Source organism: Lontra canadensis, unplaced genomic scaffold (assembly GCF_010015895.1).
Source record: "Lontra canadensis isolate GAN:19392208 unplaced genomic scaffold, GSC_riverotter_1.0 scaffold71, whole genome shotgun sequence".
NCBI classification, from domain to species: Eukaryota; Metazoa; Chordata; class Mammalia; order Carnivora; family Mustelidae; genus Lontra; species Lontra canadensis.
Window position 1 is genome coordinate 8,971,573 of NW_022631065.1, and position 26,939 is coordinate 8,998,511.

At 38.6% G+C, this 26,939-nt stretch overlaps 1 protein-coding gene across 1 annotated transcript in view; it reads left to right on the forward strand.

Moving 5' to 3' along the window:
* Positions 1 to 25,245, forward strand: part of LRRTM4 (leucine rich repeat transmembrane neuronal 4) — a 696,009-nt gene extending 670,764 nt beyond the window's left edge. Inside the window, exon 4 of the mRNA XM_032880688.1 lies at positions 24,660 to 25,245. Within this exon, the coding sequence (XP_032736579.1) occupies positions 24,660 to 24,881 (222 nt within the window). The 3' untranslated portion in view covers positions 24,882 to 25,245. The remainder of the gene's footprint in view (positions 1 to 24,659) is intronic.
* Positions 25,246 to 26,939: the final 1,694 nt, after the last annotated feature.

Sequence of the window (26,939 nt, forward strand, 5' to 3'; positions counted from 1 at the left end):
TCCCTGAAGCTTTATTTCATTGTCATTTTAGATTTGTTTTAGTTTCTTGAAGCAAATGTTTGCTTTGCTTACTTGCATTCTTTCTATATATATAAAAAAAAGTTCTACATTTTCATCAAAATGAAAATGATGGAATGTATTTATTATTTCTATGTTGCTGGGATTTGAATTGTTTCCAATAGTAATTAACGCTCTCCATTTTGTAAATAGTGCTTCTCAGGCCATTCTTGTACATGTAATTTTCTGCACCTAATTGTGCATTTCTCTAAGGTATATATATATATATATATATATATATATATCTGTGTGTGTACAGCTATATATATGTGTATATATATATAAGCTATATATATATATATATTTCTGATACATACCTACATATATATCAGATATATATACTTTATATCTGGTCTATATATGGTCCAATGAGAAATGTAGATCAGAAATTATATATATTTCTATAAATAGATCTATATATTCTAAGGTATTATATCCTTGACTAAACCTTAAGTAATTGCCATATGTTTGGTATATCCTTAATTCTAAGACACACTCCTCTCACAATTTAAATTGTTTCCCCAGCAACAATTTTAAGTTTCTGAAAACAGTAAGTAATTTAAAATCAATGTAATACAGTTGTATTTATTATATTGTTGATTTTTTCTTCCAAACAGTTATAATTAACTCAAATTGAAGATATATACCTAATTAAAAAAAAAACATTGATTCCAAGATTAAACTTCCTATATCCTTATTTATTAATTGTGACCACATTGTCAACAACTGAAAGAATATTGCTTAATTCATCTGTGGATTTTTGAGGGTTTTTCCCCTAAAATAGTTTTAGTTTTATATATTACTTTGATGTGTTATTCTGCATAAAGATCAGACCTTTGGGAATTTAAATTTAATTTAATTTAAAGTTTTATCTTTCCTTTTTATTTCTAGTTGTTTTTTTGCTTTGACTATTTTGTCTGGAATTACCATTTTTTTTTCTTTCAATTGATCTTCCAGAGTGTATTTATGTACCTATATGAAATGCCAAGAAATTTCTCCTTTTACCTAGCTCACATATATTTTACACTATATACCAGTTTTTATTGCTGTGATAGGCATTTTGTCAAAGAAAAGTTGCACTGAAGAGTTAAGTAGTTAAGAAAAACTTCCTCCAAGTCTGTTGCAGTAAAAGAGAGAGATTGAACTGAACCGGCTGAACCAAAGGGCGGGGTAGGTTTTAGAACCTCAGATTAGCTAGTGGAGAGTGACTCAGAGGATGCTGGTAGGCAGAACTGATCAATGTGATTAGGGGATATGTGTTTGCTAATTTCCTACTTACTGAAGTTAGGGTCCTACCATCCCACAGAGATTGACAGATAGGGCTGTTCCCTGATTTGATGATTACCTTTCAAAGGGATGGCCCCCAGGTCTTTGAGAAAGACATTTCCTGGACTATAGACTGTGCAGACGTTGGGAGACTTCCAACTCACAGGTCAGAGGATTTACAATTCCAAGTTTTCTAAAGTAATAAATTCTCTACATGAAGGGAAATCAGAGGTTTATGGTCACAAAGAAGCTTGTCTGAAGTCTAGTCCAACTGAGGGGAAGGCAAAGGCTTTCTTGGTCAGTTTTAAAGCTAGTTTACACTTTCTTTTACATATATGTCTCTTTTGATAACTCTCTACCATTATTTTAGTATTTACCTTCAACATTTATTTAGATATGGCTAAGTTTCCTGTTGCCTTTGCCCACAACTACTTCTTTCCTATTGTTAAGTCATTTCCTACAAAATTTTGCATTTGTCTTACACCTGGCCCCTAAATGTTTATTTTGTGAATAACCTTTGAGATGAAGGAAATCCTGGCCTGTAACTTCCCTCAAAATCGTCTGAGTGGGTTTTTCCTAGATTCCTCATTATTCAAATGGAAAGCGTTGAAGTCCTCCTGGATATTAGGTCAAAGGGGCTGTTAATGAAAACAGACTCAGAATTCAAGATTCTACAGCATTAGTGCAAACGTAGAGCTCAGGCCCTGGGGTCTGTCAAGAGAAAGGTCCTCTGTGTGCTGGTTTGGGCTTACCTCTGTATTGGTCATCCAGTGCACTGAAGGCCTTAAACCAAACTGTTTTTTCAGTTACCAGGCAATGATTTGAGGGACAGCACAGAACCTTCTAGATGCTTTAGGGAATTGGTGCTAGCCAAAGCTATTTGAAGTAACAGTGCTAGACCTCAGATCTCCCATGAGTTAACCATGGGAAAGCATAGCGGTTAAAGGCATCCCACAAAGGAGCCATTGCTGTGGCCCCAAGTCACCTCCATTCCTCATTCTTACAAATAAGGTCACTTTAGTGGAATTGTGTCTGAATCTCATCTAAATCAGCTGGAGTAGTTCTGACTCAGCCATTGTTTTCTATCCTCTGTCTGGTTCCTGCCGCATTAAAGCCCACACAGGTCCTCTAAGGTCATGGCAAATGGTTGGTACTTTATACTGTTTCCAAATAGCTGATACAGCAGTTCCGAGTCCTGTTGTACGGCTGTGTGCACATGCAAACACACACACACACCCCATCATTTTTGTCTTTTACTCATTTCTTGTGTCATACAAGATGAGAGGAGGGTTAGGAATCTGTGATCACATCACCATGTTTTCAACAATTCTTTGTCACTTGTTTTTTTTGGGGGGTTTTGTTTTGTTTTGGTTTTGGTTGTTGTTGTTTTGTTTTGTTTCAGTGGTGGTGGTTTGGTTTTGTTTTTCAGAATTAAGCCAGGCTAGAAGCTAATCTGAAAGAAAAGGGGGATACTGAAGAGCTGGGGATAACACTGTTAACCAGAAATCTAAAAGCTGCAAGAGCTTGCATTTGACAGAGTCAAATTTTTCTTTTGATCTTTTCTAACTATTGTATGAATGAGGAGCATTTGCTAGCCGCCTATTTTTGAGGATGAGATGAGACTTACTTGGACTCTTGGAATGTGTAGCACAGTGTGAGTACTTCGTTGACCTAGAAAAGCTCTCCGAGGGAACCGAGAAACAATTAGAAATTTAAATGCATGAAAATGGAGACATATTTTATGTTACGTCAAATGTTTCAATTGTACTACTGGGGGGTAAAGACCTTCTATGACTTTGTTGGTAGATTTCCTTTTTTAATGCTTAATGTATAAAAGGAGATGTTCTTAACACAGCTTACTTTTAATCGGAGGATCTCAATGTATTTCACAGGTAGTTGTTAATCCTTTAAAAGAAATGACTTTTAAAACAGGAAAATAAATAGGCTTTTTCATCCCCCAAACCAAAGAACTAACAAACACATAGAAAATATATTAGACCTCAGCTGTATCCCAGATAGAGTGCTGAATGCCTTGGGGCTACATAGTTACAAGACAGAATCTCTTCCCTCTAGAAACTTTAGACATAAAGTAGTTCCCTAGTGGTCTCCTGCTGACAATTACTGGGAAGTGACCACCACATGGTCAATACAGATAATGAGGATGGGAGTTTAGAGCAGCAAAAAGTTACTTTTTTGAAGGGAATAGGTTCCCTGAAGGAACTGATATTTTATATGAATTGTGAAGGGTGATTTGTGGGGTTGGAGGAAAAATAACAAGCATGATTCATTCCACATATGTTACTAATCCTTTAAAACAGCACCATTTATGGAAATATGTCCATTTTCGCTATAAGCCCCTTTTGGGGACTTTTTTTTTTAATATTTCATTTATTTATTTGACAGAGAGAGAGAGAGCAAGCGCACAGTAGGCAGAGCAGGAGGCAGAAGGAGACGGAGAAGCAGACTCTCTGCTGAGCAGGGAGCACCCTGGGATCCTGAGCCCAGCAGAAGGCAGCTTCTTAACCCACTGAGCCACCCAGGCACCTTGGGCCTTTCATCTTCTAACTAGTCAATTGCCTTTCACCTTCATTATCTAAATTGGTGGGGAGTGGGGGGAGTGGGGGGGTGTTCTTCATTTCCCACTCTACAAGTCCCAGTTAGCATCAGAATTACCTGTAGGGCTGTTCAAACATAGGTGCCTGGGCCCGAAACCCAGAGGTTTGACTGGGTAGGGCTATGGTGGGGTGCAATGATTTACATTTCTAACAAGTTTCCAGGTTATGCTGCTGCCACTGGTCTGAAAGACCACTTCTCTAAGATCTACAAGTATTCTTATTTTTTCTCTTAATGCATTTTTGATCTGGGCACAGTGGAAATACAGAGCTGTACCATTGCCATTCTGGTAGAGTATACCTCTGAGACAACTGATCTGTTAGAAAGCAGAGCATCACAGACTTTAATATGCTTATGAAACATCCAGAGGCCTTGTTAGAATGCTGATTCAGATTCAGCAGGTCTGAGGTGAGACCTGAGTGAGATTTTGCCTTTCCAAACCTCCAGGTACGAAAGGACTTTGGACTCAACATTGGAGCAACCCAAGTTAGTGTTTTTCACTTGCAAATGAACTTCCTTTTAGGGACAGCTCACATCCCAAATTCATCTAATTAATTTTACAGTTTCAGTTACATTCTCATTGTCAACTATTCCCCACAGAAAAGACTTTGTATTCACAGAAAACAGAGTCTAAGGCAAAGTGGACCTTAAATATCTTCCAAATTAATCCCTTCATTTTATTTATTGGGACATTTTTCTGGCCCCACATCTGGTTGGAACTAAGAAGATGGTGTAATCATTTGAGACCTCTTCTTTTGTGTTTTTTAGGGAAAATTTAGTCTAAATTGAGAGGAGTTCCTGGGACACCTGGGTGGCTCAGTTGGTTAAGTGTCTACCTTCAGCTCAGGTCCTGATCTCAGGGTCCTAGGATTGAGCCCTCCAGGGCATCAGCCTCCCTGCTCAGTGGGGATTCTGCTTCTCTCTCTGCCCCTCCCCTTTCTCATGCTTTCTCTCTCTCAAATAAACAAATAAAATCTTAAATTACTAGAAGAGGACTTCCTTAAGTGGCCGCAGCAATTTTATGAAATCAAGGCAGCAGAAAGATCCTTCTAGTCCCGTGGAGATGTTAATGATCTTCACCTGCCTCTTTTTATGGCCACACAAAAACAAAAACAAAAACATACGTTAGAGCCCCAATATTCCTGAAACTAGTTGGTGATGATGAGCAGGCCCTCAAAGAAACATGAGTCATTTCTTAGGCAGTGCCACAAGATGCTTCATTTGATGTCTTTGTTCAGAACTCTTCATAACACTGATTAGAGTGGCTTACACATCAAAAGAAGACATTTCTGTGTGTCAGTTTCATGTGAATTTCAATATTGTGTGTCCCCAACACCTTCTACTCCTTATAAAAACAACAACAAAAACACTCTACTCCTTATAAAGAATGGACAAGGCAATTTAATCCTTCCCAATCCTTTAGTTATCCTGAATGGCTTTAGGTAGGAGGAATCATCCTGATTTCAGTAAAATTTCTGAAATGCCAAGAGAATGCCTTTGCTCTTATCTTGTGAGAGGGGATATTTACAGAGAAAATTGTCCTTAGAAATGTCTGTTTGTTTGTTTGCTTAAGATTTATTTTGCCTAGAAGAGGACAAAGCAGGGTGTTTTGAAGTGGCCAGCATAAACTTTCAGTCATCACTCTTTCCATATACAAGTTGGGGACAAATATGTTGTGCATTTTTTTCTCAAAGAGTCATAGAAATTGGATATAGTTTTTCCTGGAAAAAGATAACTTGTATATCTTTAGAAAGATTATTTAAACCTCTTTGAAGAAACCATAAATTCCTAGTTCTTTTGTATGCAATAAATTCTCAGTTGGCCTAATGAAAAGCCAATATTTCCTCTAAGACAAAATCTTATTTCATTCACCCACCAATGCATCCATTTATCAAAGTGCCAGAATAACTCAGCTTTTGATATTAAGTGCTGTACATATTTGTAGTGAAAAATGGATGGAATACGTTACTATCCTTTAGTATTGTTGCATGCAAAATAGCAACTATACTTTTATGCTTACTGTCATAATTCCTTAGAGAATGAATCAATTTGCCCACTTTTGAAAAGTATTTTCAGAGAAGCTATTACTTTCAAATATCACCATTTCATATTTCCAAACCCAAGCACTTACATAAATAAACTTTGTCTTTTTAAACAATTTCATATCTCTATATAGTAAGAATATAAATTAAAACCAGCTTTTTCTGTGTTCATTGAATATAGGCTTTAAGATTCAACTGAGGGGACACCTGGATGGCTCAGTGGGTTAAGCCACTGCCTTTGGCTCAGGTCATGGTCCCAGGGTCCTGGGATCGAGTCCCACTTCGGGGGGGGGGGGGTCCTTGCTCAGCAGGGAGCCTGCTTCTCCCTCTGCCTCTGCCTGCCACTCTGCCTGTGCTCACTCGCTCTCTCTCCCTCTCTCTCTCTCTGACAAATAAATAAATAAAATCTTTAAAAAAAAAAAAAGATTCAACTGAGTATCCATCACATTTTTTTATGGAACTGACTGTATTGTTTCAAGACACTGGCACTTAGAAAACTAACATTTAAGTGATTTTATGCTTAACATTTCATTAAATCCCAGAAATAGTCTTATTCAATATTTTATACATTCTTTCTGTTCCTGATGGTTTGAATGCCATTATAACTAAAATTGAACCCAGTTCATTTTAACATTGAGGTGCCAAAGGCAGATCTAAGTTTTGCAAAAATAGGCAAAGCAAAGAAAGGAAAGAATGGAAGTGAAGAGGCATGCACGGATAAAGGGGAAAGAGAAACAGAACGAAAAGAGAGGAAACAGAGGAGGCAAGAAGGTAAGCACAGAGAAGTAAAAGAGAAAAAAAGTACAGTGTAGGAGTGTAGTATGACATCAAGAATTGCCTTGGATGTCCCTCTGAAAATTTCTTTGTGATTCACATTTAAGTGATTCCCTAGAGACAACTATGGAGCTTTCTGTGTTGCAGATATTTTAGAGGGGTTTATTTCTGAAGACAAAATGCCTCCTTGAGGTAGTATTAAGCACCCAGACTCAAGAGCCATTTTCAGTATTTGACCTTGGGCAAGTCATTTCACCCACGTTCTTCAGTTTTATCATAAATCCTCTTAACACCCAAATGATAAATCTTTTGTGAAGAATAAAGGCATTAACTGACATCAAGCACTTGTAAAGATGGGTAGCACAGAGACATCACTCAATAAATATTTGCAGTTAGTACTGGTGAAAGTTTGCCATTCCACCTCTGATTTAAGAACAATAAACATGATGTTAAATGCTCATGCATGTAAGCCTAAAACTCCATGCCACTTAGAGTCCTACAAAGAAACACTGCACACGCAAGTTTTAATCAAAGAGAGTTTAAGGGCACCTGGCTGGCTCAGTCAGAAGAACATGTGACTCTTGATCTCAAGGTCCTGAGTTCTAGCCCCACAGTGAGCACTGAGATTATTAAAAATAAATAAATAAACTTTTTTTAAAAAAGAGAGTTTAACAAAAGAGAATTTTATTAAAAACAAAAGAGCAATGTTAAAGGGAGAACTACAGAGGATGGTGAAAAATTCTAATAGAAAGAGCAGGAAGGTGCTGCCCATTCTCTCTCATTGGCTAGATGGGGCAAAGGGAAGATACTTTGTTATCAGATCCAAGTTGAAGCTATGTCTGTGAAAAGAGGGCTCATCTTGAGGGTCCGTCTAAAAGGATCTGCGATTATAGTAAAAAGGTAGCTTGATGGCGACACTTGGATATTTAGATCAGATAATTCTTTGTTGTTATTGTTGTTGGCAGGGATGGGGGGTATACCTTGTGCATTATAGGATGTTTAGCAACATCCTTGGGTTCTACTCACTAGATGCCAGTAATACCTCAGTTTTGACAATTTCTTGTCTTGAAGACCTTAACCTTGATAATAGAAATACTTCTGGATTTTACCAAATGTTCCCTGGGAGGCAAAATTGCTCTAGAATGTGAACTACTGCTGTAGAAGGAACCAGCTACTCCCAAACAATAGCATGGCCAGAATGAGTGGCAAGGAATAAATGCTCTGACCTCCCTTTTCCTACTATCATTGGATGCCTCTCCTTACTGAAACTAACCAAAACCAGCTAACACGGCACTTTGGGTCATAGAATGAGCTTCCTTAGGTACAAGGCAAGGTTGGAAGAGGGGAAAAGGTCTGAAGGGATAAAAGGAGAATAACCAAAATGCAGGCCTAGGATAGGCAATGATGTAGAGTTACCTTGATCCCTTTTCAGTAGTCATGAGACTTTGAGGTAACGTAAGAAGACAAGGAGCACCACGGGTTGTAGGATCTTAGGAAAAATGTGTTGGTGTCCTGGTCCCCAGCTGGAAACTACGAGAATGACAGCCTAGATGAATATAAATGCCTCCAGCTTGATTTCCAAGTGAGCATTAAAAATAAGGTACAAGGAAGGAAAGAATCCTGTCATGCATAACCCCCTCCCAGATCCAGCCTAATTTCAATAGTATAAAAGTTATATAAAGGAGGATGGGGAAGATGTTCAAAGAAGAATGTAAATCATCATGCTCCCATTAAGTCTGCCCTAAACTAAAAGACGTTTTACCAAGGGGCACATCTCAGCATCTTGTGACTGCCTGTATACTCATTTTGTGGTTCTGCATTGATAAATCAGATAAATACCACTGAAGCCCATGTACTCTGCTATTAAATAGTAGGATTTCATTCATCTCTCTCAAGAAATTGTTTCTGGAGGCCTGCAGAAGAAGTAACAATACTTTATCACAAAATGGTTCATCAGCTTCAGCCATATTGTTTCCATCACCGCGACAACTTCCATCCATCTTTATGCAAACCCTCACCACTTCATGGTATTGGTCTCTGTATTAGTCAAGTCAGGCTGCCATAACAAAATGTCATAGGCTGGAGGATTTGTTTAAGACAATTCTAGAGGCTGGGAAGTCTAAGATCAAAGTGCTGGTGAGGTGGGTTTCATTCTGAGATCCCTTTTGTTGGCCAACAGGCACCATAGGGTGCACTCACATGACCTTTATATGTATGTGGAAAGAGAGAGAACAAGCTCTCTGGTCTCTTCTTATGAAGACACTAATAGTGTGGAGTCATGATCTCACCTTTATAACCCCATTTAATCTTAATTATAGCCTTAGAGGCCCCATCTCCAAATATGGACACTGGGGATTAGGGCTTCAATGTATGGGCTAGATGGAGGACACATACTTTGAGTCTGTAACAGTGACCCACTGTGAGAACACTGATGAGGCAGGAGACACAAAAGTGCTGCTTTTCCACAGAGGAAGAGACAAAAGGCTCTTTTACAAGTGTATGCCACCTTTATGACTCAGTTGACACAAAAACCTTCATGAACCTTTTCATCAACCTGCTGATCAGAAGTGATGGACAGGAAGGGGATGTTGTTCCACTATCTCTTTGATTCCTCCCCCCAGTCTTCCTGGTGCCCACTTGCACAAGTTCTCTCTCTACCACCAGTCCGTATATAACATAAATGTCCTACTCATCAAGGAGCTAGAGGTGGAAAAGTGTATTGTCTACACACTCTAGTTGTTTATTGAACTTAGGTTAAACCCAAGGAAGTAAACTATAGCTTTTTAAAATTCTATATGATTTCCAATTCTCCCTGAGTGATCATCTCTTAGTTAGTCTGAATCAATGATGTTTTACTACATGTTTAGCTAAAAAGATAATGAGGTCTTTCCATGTTTCTCTTTAGATAAATAGAAATTATTTGCCATCCTGGAAAGTGGTACTGTGGGTTGCCATATAGAATCCACATAAAGTTAAATCTATCCAAGAATATTGTGAGCTCTTTTTCTATCAAACTCTCCATGTTAGACTCAGTTCCAAGAACGTAGGACTTCCCTAAGGGTCTAATTTCATGACAAAATAATAATTTATTTTTAATAACTTATAATAGTAAGGTATACAAATTTATTTATAATAAATGTGTCGTATTATTTAATAATAAGCCAGAAAACCACAGTTCAGTGGCACTATAAAAATGAGTTTTTCCTTGAGCATTTTAGTAAGATTCAATGAGTGTGAGACTTCTTGATAAAAGGCTATGGTTTATCTGCATTCACTGGAGTGGTTTGGTAGGAAAAAGAAAGAAGAAATTTGGGCAGAGAAGAAAAGTGGATTATAGGGATGGCATAGAGGGGAAATAGATACCATTTTGGCATTGGCCAAGGAAAACAATGATGGAGTATATCGAAAAATTCAGCTATAACGTTACTCTGACAAAGGGACCCATGGAGGTAGCCTGCAAAATTAATACTCTGTAATGCTGGGGAACTATAGGCATATGACCACGGTTGTCCATGGGGCAGCATGATACAACCAGGCAAATACGTCCTGTGATCTTGGGATGGGCAGCAGCTGAAGCTGGAGTTGGGGGTGGTGGGTGGAGAGTGGGAGAGCAGCTCCTCCAAGCTCTTCTCTGTGCTCTCACACATACAGATCATTTCCTTCTATGATTTACTCCCACAGTTGGTGAATTTCATCAATTCTATGTCAACTTATATTATTTCCAGTGGCAGAAGACACCCTTTCATAGGCACGTCTACATGGGAGTATCAGGTTACTCTAAAGCAAAGATGAATTTAATGATCCTTCCCTAAGTTTCTCTTAGTCATTATTGCTTACTTGCTACCACTTTGGGGTTTTAATTCTTTATCTTTTCTTTTAAATTTATCGCTTGATGGAAATAATTGGGAGGTTTGAGTATTTTTCAACAGTGGGAGTCTTTATTAGCTTTTAAGTAGATAAAAATATCCTTCCTTCCCCATAGTGCAAAGTAGAATGGGCTATTACTACCATCCCAGTAAATTAAATTACTTAAAAAAAAATAAAAGAAATAGATTGTGAAAATGTTTAGCCAAAGGAGTTCTCCAGCTGACTGAACATTTATGGGCACTTTGCCATCAAGGCAAGGTAAATTCACCTACAAGTAGCTATTTAAAAAACATGTGTATAATGTAGTTGTTAACTTACCCAACTGAATTACACCTAACTTTAGACAAAAGAGTAGAATCTATACGTAACCAAACTGATAATAACTAAAACCCCAGCAGAATAATCACCCAAGAGTATGAATAGAGCCAAGTGAAGAAACACAACGGGTAAGACAGAATAATTAGCAGTAATGAATTGAACTTAAGAAAAAGGAAAATTTAATTGGAGAGTAAAAAGCACACATATGTGCACAATGTTTGGTGACTTCAGACTGGGAAGTCATCTGCTTTGTTTTGAGCAAGGCAGTCTCTAGGCAGGTGTGGGGAATTAGGTAAAGCACACTGTGCACTCCCTGCTGGGCCTACATCTTTAAAGGAAAGCAATCTAAATTTAACAAGAAGTAGTTTTTCAACCTTGGTTGCACATTTGAGTGGGTGCTTTTTTAAAAAAAAAAAGGTGGCCTGGGCCATACCCCAGAAATTCTGATTTAATTGATCTGGAATAAGGACCAGACTTGAGCATTTTTACAATCACCACAGAGGTGACAAAGCTGCAGCCAGGCCTGAGAACCCGTGTTTTAAGGGCAGTCTGTATGGTTGATGAAATCCCAAATGGCACATGAAGGGGAAGGTGAGGATCTCCATTTCTCGGCTTTCATTAAGGGTGGCAAGGGTTGATTGCTTTCTCAGCAGCAGCAGCTGAGAAAGCAGCTGTCCCCATGTCCTGCCCCAGAGCTATGGTCAGTCTCAGCTGCTCATCACAACTTAGGGATGCTTCAGCCACAAGAGACTAATGCAGTGTTCTGCTGAGAGGTGGAAATAGTGGCGGAAGAGATGGAGGATGTGGAATCCATTCCCTACAAGGGCAAGTTGTGGGTGAGTTGGGTAGACTGTTAAGATTTAAAACAGGTTGGTGTGAGGGGTGCCTGGGTGGCTCAGTGGGTTAAAGCTTCTGCCTTCTGCTCAGGTCATGATCCTAGGGTCCTGGGATCGAGCCCTACATCAGGCTCTCTGCAGAGAGCCTGTTTCCCTTCCTCTCTCTCTCTCTGCCTCTCTTCCTACTTGTGATCTCTGTCAGTCAAATAAATATTTTTTTAATTAATTAACTAATTAAACAGGTTAGTTTGGGCACTGGGCTCCCCTGGCACACAGGAAGCCAAGTACTATAGTAATAGTAGCAGACATGCTGACCATACAAAGAAGTCACAGGTAGCACCAGGTTTTCTACTGGTGGCTTCATCAGTATCCATTCTGTGGATTGGAAACAACCTGATAAACATCTTACTCCCTCTTCTTTCCTCCCTTGTCATTTTTCATACACCGCTACTGTTGCATTGGACCATAGATGACGTCCCATTGTAAAAATCCACTCACTTTTGTCTTCTACATTAGGTTATGGGTACCTTAAGGTCATGGACACCTTTAGTCATTCTAATCCTTTAGCCCTCAACATAGGGCCCGGCATGCAGAGATTTGTAGAGAGAAATTGTTTGTGTGCCACCCTAGGTCCCTGCTCAAATCCAAAGTGAAGAATGGGTAAGGGACCGTGGAAAAAGACACTGTTTTGGAGACAAATTTCTTCCAAATAAAACCCAATTCCCTAACAAATATCTCTCATAAATTCATAATTCTTCGAGCACACATTTATTGAAATATTCTAGCCAGGCAGCACCAGACCAATCAGAAACATTCTGTGACAGCACAGAGCTGACACTGGGAGGAAACAGTCAGTAAAGGAGCAAAGATATACATGATCCCAGATATTTAACATTTTGATAAATGCTGTGAAGAAAATAAACAGGGAATTGAGTCAGGGGATGGCTTATATGAGTGAGTAGGGACGGAGTGGCATTTTAGACAAGGTGGTGGGAAGGCCCCTCTAGGAACATGACATTTAAGCAGGGACTCAAAAGATCAGCATAATCCTACAGAAAAGAGTTGGAAGAAGAATATCCCGGACAAAAGGAATGGCGAGTACAGAGGCCCAGAGATGGGAAGAGGCTTGTAGAGATTGAGAAATAGAAAGAAGGCTTTTTAACCTTCTCCACAAAACAAAACCTGTTTATGGTTCCATGACCCATGAACTTACCCTCTTTGACAAAAGCACACAAGTTCCCTCGGGCCCTGTGTTATAAGCTGTCCTATACCCAGGGGCAGGTTCACGGGCTTGAGTGTTGCTTAAGATCTTCGCTGAAAGGTCATTGGGCGTTTATTCTGCCTGAGCATGTTTGATCTAAATGACCTGAATGGGGACTTCAGGACTCCCACCTGGAGGTTCAAGTCGGACTTCTAAGTACCAAGGTTGTGAGGGTCTAGCTCTTTGTCTGGGATCCGCTGAGAGCTTTATTTCAGAGCGGAACACCTGGATCTTCACAAGAAAACCTGCCGTGCCCACCGGCGGGGAATGCTTTTCTCCCTCTCTTCGCAGACTTGGATAATGCAGTTTCAAACACAGAGAATTAGAATCAGGTTGATCTTCTAATCTGTTCTGAGGAGGTTCTTTCAGTAGGCACCTTTATTTTATTCTTCTTCATATCCCCGGCACCTACCGCAATGCCTAGCTTAGTAAGTTAGCCCCAAGCTAACCAGATTTTATTTTTTTACATGGTTGAAACAAAAAAAATCAGAAGATGTTTTCTGGCACCTGAAAATTACATGAAATTCAAATTTCAGTGTTCATAAATCAACTGTTATTGAAACAGAGCCACACTCACTTGTTTACGTTTTGTCTAAGCTTATTCTCCTGCTACAATGGTAATGTTGTTTACTACTTGTGACAGAGACTGTATGGGTTGCAAGCCTAAAATATTTACTACTGGCCCTTTCCAGAAAAAGTTGGCCAACCTCGGTGATAAATATTTGCTATGTGAATGAATGGATACAAAAATAAGTATACCATTATGGCAAATTCACTTTATATAATGACTCCTTAATAGTACATGCTCCGTGGCAGAGATCCAGGCAGTAACCTAGAGCTTAACACATTTTATTAAAAATATGAGACCAATATTATTTATGCATCACTCTGCCACCCTGTTCTAAAACATATTCAATCAGAATAACAACTTTAATTGCATTTTCTAAGTGGGCTTCCCCTATTTTTGCAATTAAATATACATTGCCATGCCTCTTTTCATTAGGATCAGTCAGTTCCCCCAAGAAGTTCTATTTAAACTCTATTAGAATCCGGTTACTCATTCTATCAAGGTGTATGTCCTTCTGGGGTTTTCTTCCTTCCTAATTGTCATTTGGTTCTAAACTTTTATCTTGGGAGGAAAAGGTACACAAAATGCAAGAAACTCAATCACCTTCCTTATATAAGAGTTTCATTTCATTTTATTTTTACATTTTAAAAACATTTCTAGCTTTTACTGAATACCTCCCGCACTATCGAATTACATGTCTGGGGAGGATCACAAAGGTAGTTTATCTTCAAAAGCTGAACAAATCAGTCACATTTGCTTTAGACAAGATACACAATCTTGCATAAAACAGGTTAAGGACACAATTAAGAATTGAACACAAAACTGTACAGAATACAACAAAAACTCATACGGAAACTAGAAATAAGCTACTCTGATCATTGTGGAGAAGCTGAATATGAACTTAGAAAGAAAACATCTATAATGCCTGCTTGCTCATGCCTTCCTGGTATTGGCATTCCTGCTGCTTTTTGTTCATTTCCCTTCCCAAATTTCTGAGGAGGGACTGCAAAGCAAATCTTACACTGAATCTGTTTGTTACATGTGCTGATACATTTTGGTTTTGTTTGTTTTGTTTTGTTTGGTTTTGTTTTTAAGTTTCCAGCAGTAGATTTGGGCTTAAGTAGTGATCACTGTCTCCTGTTTTAGGCAAGAATTCCCTTCTGTGCATCACTGTATATCATTGGCACTTCCACAGTTGTTTTTTTTTCCCCCCTCAGATGGGAAAGATGGGGGTTTTGAAATTTTGTTGTCTCTATTTTTTATTGAAGCATTGTTGTAGATTTCACTTCTATAGAATGTTTGCTTGTCCTGCTCTATTAGGGAGTCCTTACTCTTTCAAATTCAGAGTCCAGAGCAACAGAAGGAAAGCCTTTAGAAGTTAATACTAGCTAATTAATCCAGCTCATTAGCCCAGAACACTGAGAGTGCCTGTAATGTAACAAGCTTTCCAGCTAATGGAGTCAAAGCTAACTTCAAAGAACAGCTAGTACCTCATTCATTAACTTAGTCAACTCTCCGGACACCTCACAGACAAGGCAGCCTACTAGGAGAGCAGTAAAGATGTAAGTGGATGTTCTGTTGTTCTGTTATCCCATGACTGACTTAAAAGTTAAAATTTGGACAACCATGAGTGCACAAAGAGTACACATTCCCATCTTTAAATATGAACAGAACAATAACGGCAAGTGCTCGTGTGCAGCTTTTGTCAGAACTTGAGTTTCAAATGGTCGGAAGAGTCCCATCAAGATCCAAAGTCAAATGCAGTGTGTTTAGTATCATGTATCTTGCATGCCGGAGCAACTTGGTACACACTTCAGCCCATAAACAAAATGCAAGTAGGACAGTCAGCAATTTGCACCATTATCTTCTTGTTTTTCTTTAGAGATTTTCAAAAACAAAAATCAATAAATGTAACCAGTGTTTGTGACAAATATTAGATTATTTTAGCTTTTGTCACATGTATTACTTAGTCTTCAAAATAAAGTGTGAGAAAGATAAGCCTGTTGTGTTCTTTCATTGAACAAATAATGTGACGATCTATGTAGCCAAGCAATGTTGCCAAGCAGTGTTGAGATAATGGTGTTCAATGAGAATGCATTTTCAATTGTTTCTAGTTTCATTCATTTTTAGGAGGTCTTGACTTTTTTACTTATCACTCCGATTTATCATCTTCTCTTGAATTCTTGCATCTTATTTCCAGAGATTCTTCTCTATTACAGTTACTACCTAGGGAGAAAAGTCTTTGTGTGTATACAGTGTTAGGATGTCAGAGATTGCATGGGCCTCTTTTTTAAGGAGATAGGCTTTGTTTCACTAGTGAACCAGTAGATGGTGAAGATGGTGGGAGAGAGAGTGGCTGCTGGTGAAGGCTGCTGAGCAACAAGAAATAAAATGGCAGACAGAGAAGTTCTGTTTTCCTTTTGTCACTTAAAGAATTCACCATTTCTTTAAATAGAAGATGAGCTTTCTGGTACAGTCATATCCTTTTTTACTTAGTGTTCCACGATATGAATCCTCAAAGTAAGACTCATTATCTTCCTATCATCCTCTGCTGTTCTCCTGCTTTTACTCATGGCCATGGATTGCCCAGACCCTACCTTTCTCCCTACCTCACCAATCCTGGCCACTCAAATCTGCTGAGTGTATCACAGTCCTCAGAAGACCTTTCCCCCGTCTAAACCAACTTTTCCTCCAGTTGCATTGAATTATATGCTAGTAAATTTTTCTTTTAATTCATTCTCTTCTCTCCTCCATGTTATAGGAATTCCAAAGAGTTTTTGATTTAATGATGGAAAAACAAATGAACAAACATCTGTTAAATAAAAAACTTTGTCCATGTGAGTGCTAACTTGTCAGCTGAGTGCTACCTTTATCCATATGAGTGTATCATAGTCTTGCAAAAGACCTTTCCCCAGTCTAAACCAGCTTTGCCTCCAGTTGCATTGACTTATATGCTAGTAAATTTTCATTCTCCTCTCTCCTCCATGTTATAGGAATTTCTAACAGTTCTTGTGAACAAACATCTGTTAAATAAAAAACTTTGTCCATTTGAGTGCTAACTTGGAAGGACAGCAATTGAGACTCCAATTTCCATCTTGACTTTGAGTTCAAGGTATTTTTCAAAATTGTGCTTTAAAATAAGCTTTCTAGCAAAATGTTTTAAAAATAATGTCAGAAGATGTGGACAGTTTTACTTTTTGATTAATACAAACTAATACTTAAATAATTGGTGTTTTTTGATTAAGAAGCAAGGCCGCATTTAAAAACAATAAGAAGGGTGCCTGGGTGGCTCAGTCATTTGAGCTTCTGACTCTTAACTTTGGCTCAGGTCGGGATCTCAGGGTTGTGGGATCCAGCCTGGGGTCAGCACAGAGTCTGCTTTGGATTCTCTTCCTTTCCTTATCCCTCCTCCTCTGTCTCTGTCTCTGCTCATGGGCTCCTGAATTCTCTCTCTGTCTCTTTCTCATTCTCTCTCTCTCTCAAGTGAATAAACAGGGCACAAGTGTGGCTCAGTTGGTAAAGCATCTCCCTTCTGCTCAGGTCATGATCCCAGGATTGAGCCCTACATGGGGCTCCTGCTCAGCAGGGAATCTGCTTCTTCCTCTGGCCCCCTCTTTCTTGTGCTCTCGCTCTCTTCCTCAAATGAATAAATAAAATCTTTTAAAAAAGTGAATAAATAAAATCTTCTAAGAAAATAAAATAAGAACAATGAATAGGAATGTTTCATTGCAGAACAGGATTAAATAATGTAATTTGATGAATTGATTTAGATTCATTACATTTCTTGTGTCTCCTTTTTATATTATATGTGCCTTCAGGTATTCAAATCTAAAGAGGCAAAATTTATGAATGGGTGATTATTATTTTAATTCTTTCATTTAAGGAGTGAGGAATGAAATCAGGTTTGTAGGAACTGTCAATGTCACAGCTCAGTATAATTTCTCATATGCTTTTCTGGAATGGGAGACGTGGCTGAGCAATTCTGCTCCTCTGGGGCCAACTGGGCTCATGTGCCTGTGATGAACTTCAGTGGACCTTAAGGGACTGTGGCTAGTCTAAGATGACTCTGTGGCTCCACAGCACTTTCCATTCCCTAGTGATCTAGCCTAGACTTGTTCACGTGGTGGTGGCTAATCTGGCCAGGATCCTAGGAATCTTGAGACACAAGAAGCGTTGCGGCTGCTGTGTTCTACTGGGCAAAGAAAATCATAAGACCAGCCAGTGTTTAAGGTAAGAAGAAACCGATACTACATTTTGATGAGAGGAGCTAGAAGAAGTATGGTCCTTTGCACAATCTACTGTCTTTGTGCAATCTACATGCAAAATTCTGAAGCTCTCACAGCCATGTGTTTTACTAGATGAAGAAAGACGTTTGGCAATCAGGATGTGAAGATAACGTGTAGAGATTTTCAGGCAAGATTGACTGAGAGGGCCTGGTGACATCTGTGTTCTTGACGTCAGTCGTTCTTCAGACCCAGTGGTACCCTTACTCTTCTGTTTAGCTGCTAAATCCCTTTTTGTATCTGTGAGTCAATTAAGTCTCCCTTTTACCAAACTAACTTATAAATAGGCTGAGGTTCTGTCAGCTTTGATCAAATTCCTGAAGAAAAACCTTTAGCCAAATTTGTTTACATTTTCTTGGTCCCTGTCAATTCTTGTCACAGACTAATATAGCAAATAGAATACAGGCTAAGTTATATGCTCATTTAGCTGTTGCTCTTCCTTTTTAATCTATTTTATTTCCAATAAACCAAGTGTCCATCTCCATTAAGCAATTCAACTATATTGAATTCCTCATCTGGATTTTTAGGATGGTACTTTTTAAACGGCCTGAGTAGTCAGGTACTACCCTTTAGTTCCGAAAATTAGAGACCAAATGTCATTTAGGGAATTGAAAATCAACTTTTTATGACTTTAATTGAAAGAACTCATACTGAAATGTGAACAATGTTCATGAAAAGTTAATAAATAAGACTAATGATAGTGCATGGTAATTTTAAAATGATCAGGCTATTACACTACTTATAACTAATGCTAATACCTTTGAGAAAAGAGGGTAACGATATTGGAATTTCATGCTTATAACAAAACTGAACTTCAAAAGCCTTTCATGATCACATATATCAAGAGTCACATTACTCTCACATTAACTACACAGACACATTCATTTCTCATTTTAAATATAATTATTATGGATATAAAATTATGGGATCTGATTCAATTTGTAGACTTTTGAAGCTCTGCATATCCTACTATACTTTTTTGCCCTTCCTCTCAACATTTAAACACATTCTCTTTCCTTCACTTTCCTCTTTGAATCATTCACTCTGTGAACCACTGAAATTCAGAGGAGTGTGTCCTTTCATTCTCCCCACAGCATGTTGGAAAAAAACCATATTCTAGGCAAAGAGTAAAAAACATTGTCAGAAATCCAGAACATCCACTAAGGTGTCCTAGCTTCTGAGTGCACAAAGTAGGACTGAGAGCCTCTGTTAATGAGCCACTCTGTGAACCTTCACATTCTCACATCTCTCAAATGGAAACTGTAAGACAAAAGACAGGGAACATTTCCAGGAAAGACACTGTCAGTGTTGAGTGAAACTAGAGTAGGTTATGTCTTTCCAGAGTATTCTCAAGAAACAGGGAGTGCTTTCGGAGTCATCTGAGGTTTATACAGGTAAATGATATGTCATTATTATGCCCATTTTCAGAGGACTCACAGGAAACTCAGCAAGATTAAAGTGACTTATAATTAGTGATAATAATGGTTTTCCCTTTTGTAACCTACCTCAGATTTAGTTATGAAATATGCCTCCACAGAAGTTTATATATCCCTATAAAGGTTTAAATTCAATTTGAGTTCGAGTGTTCATATTCTTGAGAGAAGCAAATGACAGAATTTCAGTGTGGTAGATTTCCCCGGTGAGATTCCCTTCATTCCACGTACCACACCTATTATCTGTAAATAAAGTGCAGCTTCCAAAGCAATCAATGAGCAGTCAAGCATATAAAAGAGGCCATCTTTAAGTAGTGTTGTTGTGCTGTGCCCCAGAATGAGGTCTGTCAGAGAGCTAACAGAACACAGGGACCGTTTGGAAAAGCTCTAAGAACACATTTACAAAAATATCAAATACACATTAAGGGGAACTGAAGGATACTTTGTTTTGACTGTTGGAAAGGAAACAATGATACACACAGGGACCCAGGTGGTTAATGTACTGTACATTATTACTATAAAGTACAAGACCTCAGTCTCTCAGCTCCTCAGAAACCACAAAATCAGTTGATTACATAGTGCCCCACAGACTAGACTTTAAGAGTAAATGAGCAAACATCTCAGATATCCTTTCAGAGCCTGCCAGTTCACGTAGCTTTTGAATTCTTGTATTGGGCTGTTGGGCAGGAGGGCGCTTTACAATGTTTTTTATCCTGCTGGAGGTTCTAAGCCTACCTCAAATACAACAGAGAAAATGGCAGGTTCCTCTGTTCCTTGAAGTAAAAAATAAACTGGTCCGACTGTCATAGCAAAACAAATTTTCTGAGTTCAGAGATGATGGATATATAAACCTGACGTGCTGTAGTTAATACAGGTCCCTTGATAGTTGAATCAACTTTGTTTGAATATAAGTGCCATAGTTTCTTAGATATGAAATTGTTCTTTCCCATTATTCAACTTGTGGAACTTCACACTGAAAATTCAATAATGTTCCCATAAGAGCTAATGGTTTCCATCTGTAGATTAAACCAGTTTTAGTAGGGTCTGTGGGACCCTGTCTCTCTTTGAATTTGTGATTCATCTATGTTTGTAGGTCAAACATCTTCTTACTGCGGCGACCAGAGGAGGACTATCGCTGGGGTTACAAGACAGTGGACAAAACCAGAATCCATGCTTAATGTTTATTTTTTTATTTATTTTTTTAAAGATTTTATTTATTTGACAGAGAGATCACAAGTAAGCAGAGAGGCATGGAGAGAGAGGGGGGAAGCAGGCTCCCCTCTGAGCAGAGAGCCCAATGCGGGGCTCTATCCCAGGACCCTGAGACCATGACCTGAGCCAAAGGCGGAGGCTTTAACCCATTGAGCCACCCAGGCACCCCCCCCCTTTTTTTTTAAGATTTTATTTATTTATTTGACAGAGAGTTCACAAGTAAGCAGAGAGGCATGAAGAGAGAGAGGGCTTAATGTTTATTTTTATTTTTTTAGTAATTTGGCTAATTTGGAGACAATAAGTCAACAAAGATTCTATGCGCAGGGAATGTTGTTGCCACTGGAAATAATTTGGTGATTTTTTTTATGGCTTAGAGTTATATTATTCCACCTATTAACAATAAAAAAGCAAGAATGGTCTATGTGACTCTTAAGAAGGTCTTCATAAAATTCTTTCTGCTGAAATGTCACAACGAAGTAGTTTCATGTCTATGCTTTTTCAGAGTTTTGGTGACCCATGACACTAATCACAAATATCTCTACCTATCTGACACACAGTAAAATCCTATGAGGAGACCTAAAATAGAATTTGCTGACAAACATTTCATGTCTGGACCTGAACTGATTTATAGGCAGAAGTCTATATAAGTGAGAAAAAAAGAAAAAAAAGAAACCCACTATACATTCAGGGAAGATCTAACTTTATATTTATTATCTAGTAATCCAACCATATTGTCCTATAATTTGTTCCTTGTTCTCACTGCCAGCACAGAAATTAATGTCCAATGTCTAAAACATCTCTGTACCAATCACAAATTTGACCTAGTATGTATTTTTGTTCAGATTTTTTGAGAGCAGAATTGTATATTCCAGACTATATCAACATCTTGTTTGATGAGAAATTATCTTTCCTTTACTATTTCTTAACACTAGCTGAAAATAGTGTTTGCCTCCCATTAGAAATCAAGGTGTTTCATCCAAAAAATAAAGAATTATACATCGGTTTAATTTCCTCACTCACTGAGAAAAACTGTATTATGTGAGTTAGAAAAAAAGAGAATAGTAAATGAAGGATGGGAATTTATCCAGCTGTTGCTGATCACATTAAAATAAAGTATAGTCTGACTATGTGCTTTGAATATTTTTCAAGCATCTTTCATTGTGATTTCCAGTTTAAAAAAAAATCACAGGGTAACTCAGTAGACATATACTTATGAACACACAGAAATTTGAAGTGAAACTTTTTTTTTTTAAGATTTTCTTTATTTATTTGAGAGAGAACGAGAGATAGCAGGACTGGGGAGAAGGTCAGAGGGAGAAGCTGACTCCCCATGGAGCTGGGAACCCAACGTGGGACTCCATCCTGGCACTCCGGGATCATGACCTGAGCTGAAGGCAGTCGCTTAACCAACTGAGCCACCCAGGTGCCCGAAATGAAACTTTTATGAAGCAACTTACTCATGAGACACTCCAATACTTTCTATTCTAGTTAATTCAATTTTTAAAATGTTTATGTGGATTCATTAAATTGATTTTATAACCTACTAATGAGTTGTGATCTTCCACAGAAAACATTGCTTTAATCTCTACTTTTAAAAATGTGAGGAGGTGACTTTTAATAAACATAGAGGTGTTTAAAACACAATTCTTGTGCAAACAAATAATGAATTCTTGTCAAAATTTTGCTTAACACATTAATGCGGATACCAGCGAGAAAACATAAGACCTAGTTTGAAGAACATTTGAGGTATTTATATAGTAATAGGAGAAATGGATTCTTAAAATAAAGTGGCCAAGTTAGCCATAAGACTGGTTAACTTCCTACAGAATAATTAACATGTAAAACCTTTGGGGTTTAACCTCACTACCAAATTATAAAATTATAACAACAATATCTGTAGTTTAACCTAGAGAAAGAGTCATATATAGTCTAGTCAGGAGACAACAACCTGCCAGTTATTTTAACGAAGCATTTCACATGAATTGCTGATTAAATACAGTGGTTGGGGCACCTGGTGGCTCAGTGGGTTGAGCATCTGACTCTGAATTTCAGCTCAGGTCAGGATCTCAAGGTCGTGGAAATGAGCCCCCAGGCAGGCTCTCTGGTAAGCGGGGAGTCGGCTTGAGATTCCCTCTCCCTCTGTCTCTGCCCCCTTTGCTCTGCCTCTTTGCCCCTTCTCGTGCATGCACACACCTACACTCTCTCTCTCTCATTCTCTTTCTCAATAAATAAAATCTTTAAAAACATGCAGAGTTATTAGCTAAGTTCATGCAAAGGCTAGAAATGCCATAGTGTAACAGACAGCAACTTCAGGTAGTAACTACCACCCTACCACCTGTGGGACTAAAGGAACAAATGGAGAGGTTGTAATTGTAACATTATGAGCTTAGAGAAGGAGCTTTGTGGAGATACACCTCACATTTCCTTGGTGCTGAAGACTCTGTGGGGACATGGTGGGATCAAACGTTGGGAAGACTGTACAAACTGGAATGGCCGGCTACTGTGGGAAGGCATTGCTACAGCCAGTATGACGGGGTGTTGTTGGGGTAGCTCCCTGGAGCAGGAAGAAACAGAGGCAGCCCACCATGGGAGCAGTCCCTCCATCTCCTCTACTCTTGCCATCTTCCTCCAGTGGGCCCACTGTCAAAGTCTAACAGGGACAGGCAGATCAAGAGGCAATGCGGTTTGCAAAGTCCCAGGCTGGCATGATAAAGCCAGCTACAGCAGGGGGTTGGAGCCGAGAGACAATAGTTTAAACTGCCACAACTCTCGCCTGACGGGACAGTGACCGTGTTTGCAATTTTATTATCTGTGGACTGTTGACCAAGAGTGTCCGATCTGATCTAGTGCATTATGAGAAATGCTCTAGTGGAATAGAATTAAGCAATCCTCATTTTCCTTTCTCTGAGCTTATGACACATTTTTCTTTATCGGAAATTTGTGGTTTAATAAAAAGATGCATAGCATCGAAAGTACTATAATTTGGGGCTCCTGGGTGACTCAGTTGGTTAGCCTCTGACTCTTGATTTTGGCTCAGGTCGTGATCAAGCCCATGTTGGACTCCTTGCTGGGTGCGGAGCCTGCTTAATATTCTTTCTCTCCCTCTGCCCCTCCTCCCTCACTCTCTCTTAAAAAAAAAAAAATACTGTAATTTTAATATTTTTAGCTTTTACTATTAAAGGGATTTCTGTAGCCAATTATTCAGGTATATTATTCTAACATCGGACACATATTTGGCCTGTTAGCTTGAAATCAAGAGCATTACATATTATGAACACAAGGATGTGCCAGCTTTCATGATTTTAAAGGTTTTTATGTTGTTGTTGAGAATTTATAGAATTGTTAGAAATGATCTATAGGAAATTGAGATTACTTTTTTAAAAATGTTAAGTAAAACATATATGTCCTCAATAAAGATTTCAATTGTATATAAAAATATTTTAAAAGTAAAAACTCTACATATGTTTACATTTGCATTTACACAAAATGGATCACACTGTACATTCTTTAATTGTTTTCTCTTAATGTCCTATCTTGCCACATTATAACAGATGGGCACTCCCCAATCTTTGTATTATCTGTCAACAAGTGTATGAATTTACCTCATGTATTTTCAAATTCCCTGTTGATGGGAATTTAGGTTGTTCTTAACTTTCTCTATGGCAATACATAGAAAGATAGAGGACAGGCCTGGGCATGGAAAAATCTTTATGATTTCATATACAACGTGTATATGAATGGATATATGTGTTTATAAATATGTGTGTATATAAACACACACTTTCTATAACAGTATATGTAACAAGGTATATACATACATTTTTATAAAGTGTATATATATGTGTGTGTACACACACACACAGCTATATACAAGGTGCATATATAAGGTTTATAAATAAATACACACACTTTGGACATAAAATGGTCTATGAGGCTTATCTCTCTGGACAGAACAATATCGAGTTTCATAATAAAAATCCTTATTTTGTTTTTTGTCTGTTAATAGCGGAATCAGCCGTTGATGCCTTAAAACAGCATGGAAGAGTTCAAAGCAGGAGCCTCAGAGTGTCCTCTTCTTGTCTTCCCAAGGCATTTTCCTAATCCTAAATCTTTGTCCTTCTCACACCAGATCCCGCACCACGTGAAGCCCTTGCCGTATTACAGCTACGACCCGCCTGTGATCGGCTACTGCCAGGCTCACCAGCCGCTCCGCGTCAGCAAGGGCTATGAAGCGGTGTCTCCCGAGCAGGACGAAACCCCCAGCCTGGAGCTCGGCCGCGACCACAGCTTCATCGCCACCATCGCCAGGTCGGCGGCGCCGGCCATTTACCTGGAGAGAATAACAAACTAACGCGAAAGCGGGCTCCTCGGTGCGGGACCTCGGTGGGGGGGCGGGGTGGGGGGAGGGCTTCCTCTTAAAGGAGAATGGGTGTCCACAATCGTGCAAGCAAGCTGGCTCATCGTGCCTGTTAAATAAACACTTAGGACATAGAGGAGAGGAAAAAACAAAACTGCTGAGAGAGGGCCGCGGATGCACCTGCAGCATAACCAGGAGAACTACGGGACTTTCTTTGCTTCAAAACATAAAACAGAAATGCTCCTGGATGTAAATAGTCAAAGTGTCCAGTTCTTATAAAAATAGATTTCACCCTAGCTACGTATAGGTTTGTTTGTATATTTGCTTTTTCTACACTGCATGGTTCCTGGGCTGGAGAACCACGGGGGTGGGTGGGGGAGGACCTGGGGCTGGGGAGGCGGGGGGGAATTGGGGAAACAGAACAGTTTTCCTTGTTAGGTGTGTGTAACTTTCACAGACTTGATTTCAATTGCTTTCCTTCATTTTCCCTCTAAAATGCTGTTTGTTCCTATTTGGTTTGCTTTATTTTTCACTTTCTTTTCTTTTTTCCTGGTCAAGTGATTCTGTTTCCAATTCTAAACATGGGCATTAAAGCTTATGTTGTACCAAAAGAAAATCTGCTTTACTACAGACCACAAAGAAACGAAGTTGACCACAGAGTTTGGCAAAACTACTGGAATGAAAATCCAGTAAAATCTGGGTGAATGGTCCTTCAGGACACACAGTAGGAAGAGTTTTGCCTTTTTTTTTTTTTTTCCTACTGGAAGTCCTCCTGTGAGTTTTCACTGTGTAAGAATTCTGAATGAGATCTGTATAGACCTCCAGTTGGAAAGACCAGCAGAAAGCTCATCTGAACAGGGGCATATGAAGAACGATGGTCACATGGTCAACGAAGGAAACTGCCAAGTTGACAAATTTCTAAATACAAGATAATGTATAACATTGCTTTTTAAATTAATTATCAATTAGCTTTTGTGTAGTTTTTATCAATAAAAGAAAATGTTGGAAAAATAAATATATTATTTTGTGGTTGGTATACCACAGCCCACTTGATGTTGAGTGCTTTGGCTCTTTATTGTGAAATCCTTGTAGCCTGTGTCAGTTGGTACCTACCAGATGCCTTCTGTGTGTTCTGTGATTTGGTTAGGAGACCCTACAAGGTGTAGAAAAGAAGAATGAGATGTGACATATGCACTAACTCGTTACACAGATTTTTTTTTGAAACATATGCTATAGCTCAAAAATTATATAACAATATGAGGAAAAATATAAGTATCAATGGAAGGGTCAGAGGTTATATGATCTTTTAGAGAGAAACAACTGTGTAGAAGTTATTACAATTCAAAAGAAGCATAAGGATCCCCCATTTTTTAAACAAAGGTGATAACTATGCAAATATCAGTTGAATGATTTTCACTTGACTTCCTTAGTGCTGTGATGCTATATGTCAGCAATTCTTTCTGATTCACAATGGACATTATCCTGATCTAGATAGTGGTCTGATTTGCCTCGTCCTATATTTAAAACAAACTTAAATTACAAAATTTTTGTCATCCTTTATTAGGTCAGGTTTTGCATTCTGAAAAGTGTTAATATACAGTTGTACTAACGGGATTTCTAAAGAGCTAAGTTGATAGCTGCCATTAATGTAATTACAAATTCTACTTAATAATTAAAGAGGCTTGTGATACTTCCATGTCAAAGAAAAAGTAGAATGGAGTATTGAGCATGGTTTTTTTTTCCTTCTCAAAGCAGTTTTTTTTTTTTTTAAGGATTTTAATTATTTATTTATTTGACAGAGAAGGATCACAAATAGGCAGAGAAACGGGCATAGAGAAAGGGGAAGCAGGCTCCCTGCCGAGCAAGGAGCCCCATGCGGGACTCAATCCCAGGACCCTGAGATCATGACCTGAGCCAAAGGCAGAGGCTTAACCCACTGAGCCACCCAGGCACCCCAGTTAAATTCTATCTTAATTGATAAAAATACTTGTCATATTAAAGAAAATTCAACCAAAAGAAGTCTTTCCACATTGGAACTCAGGCTCTTGCTGT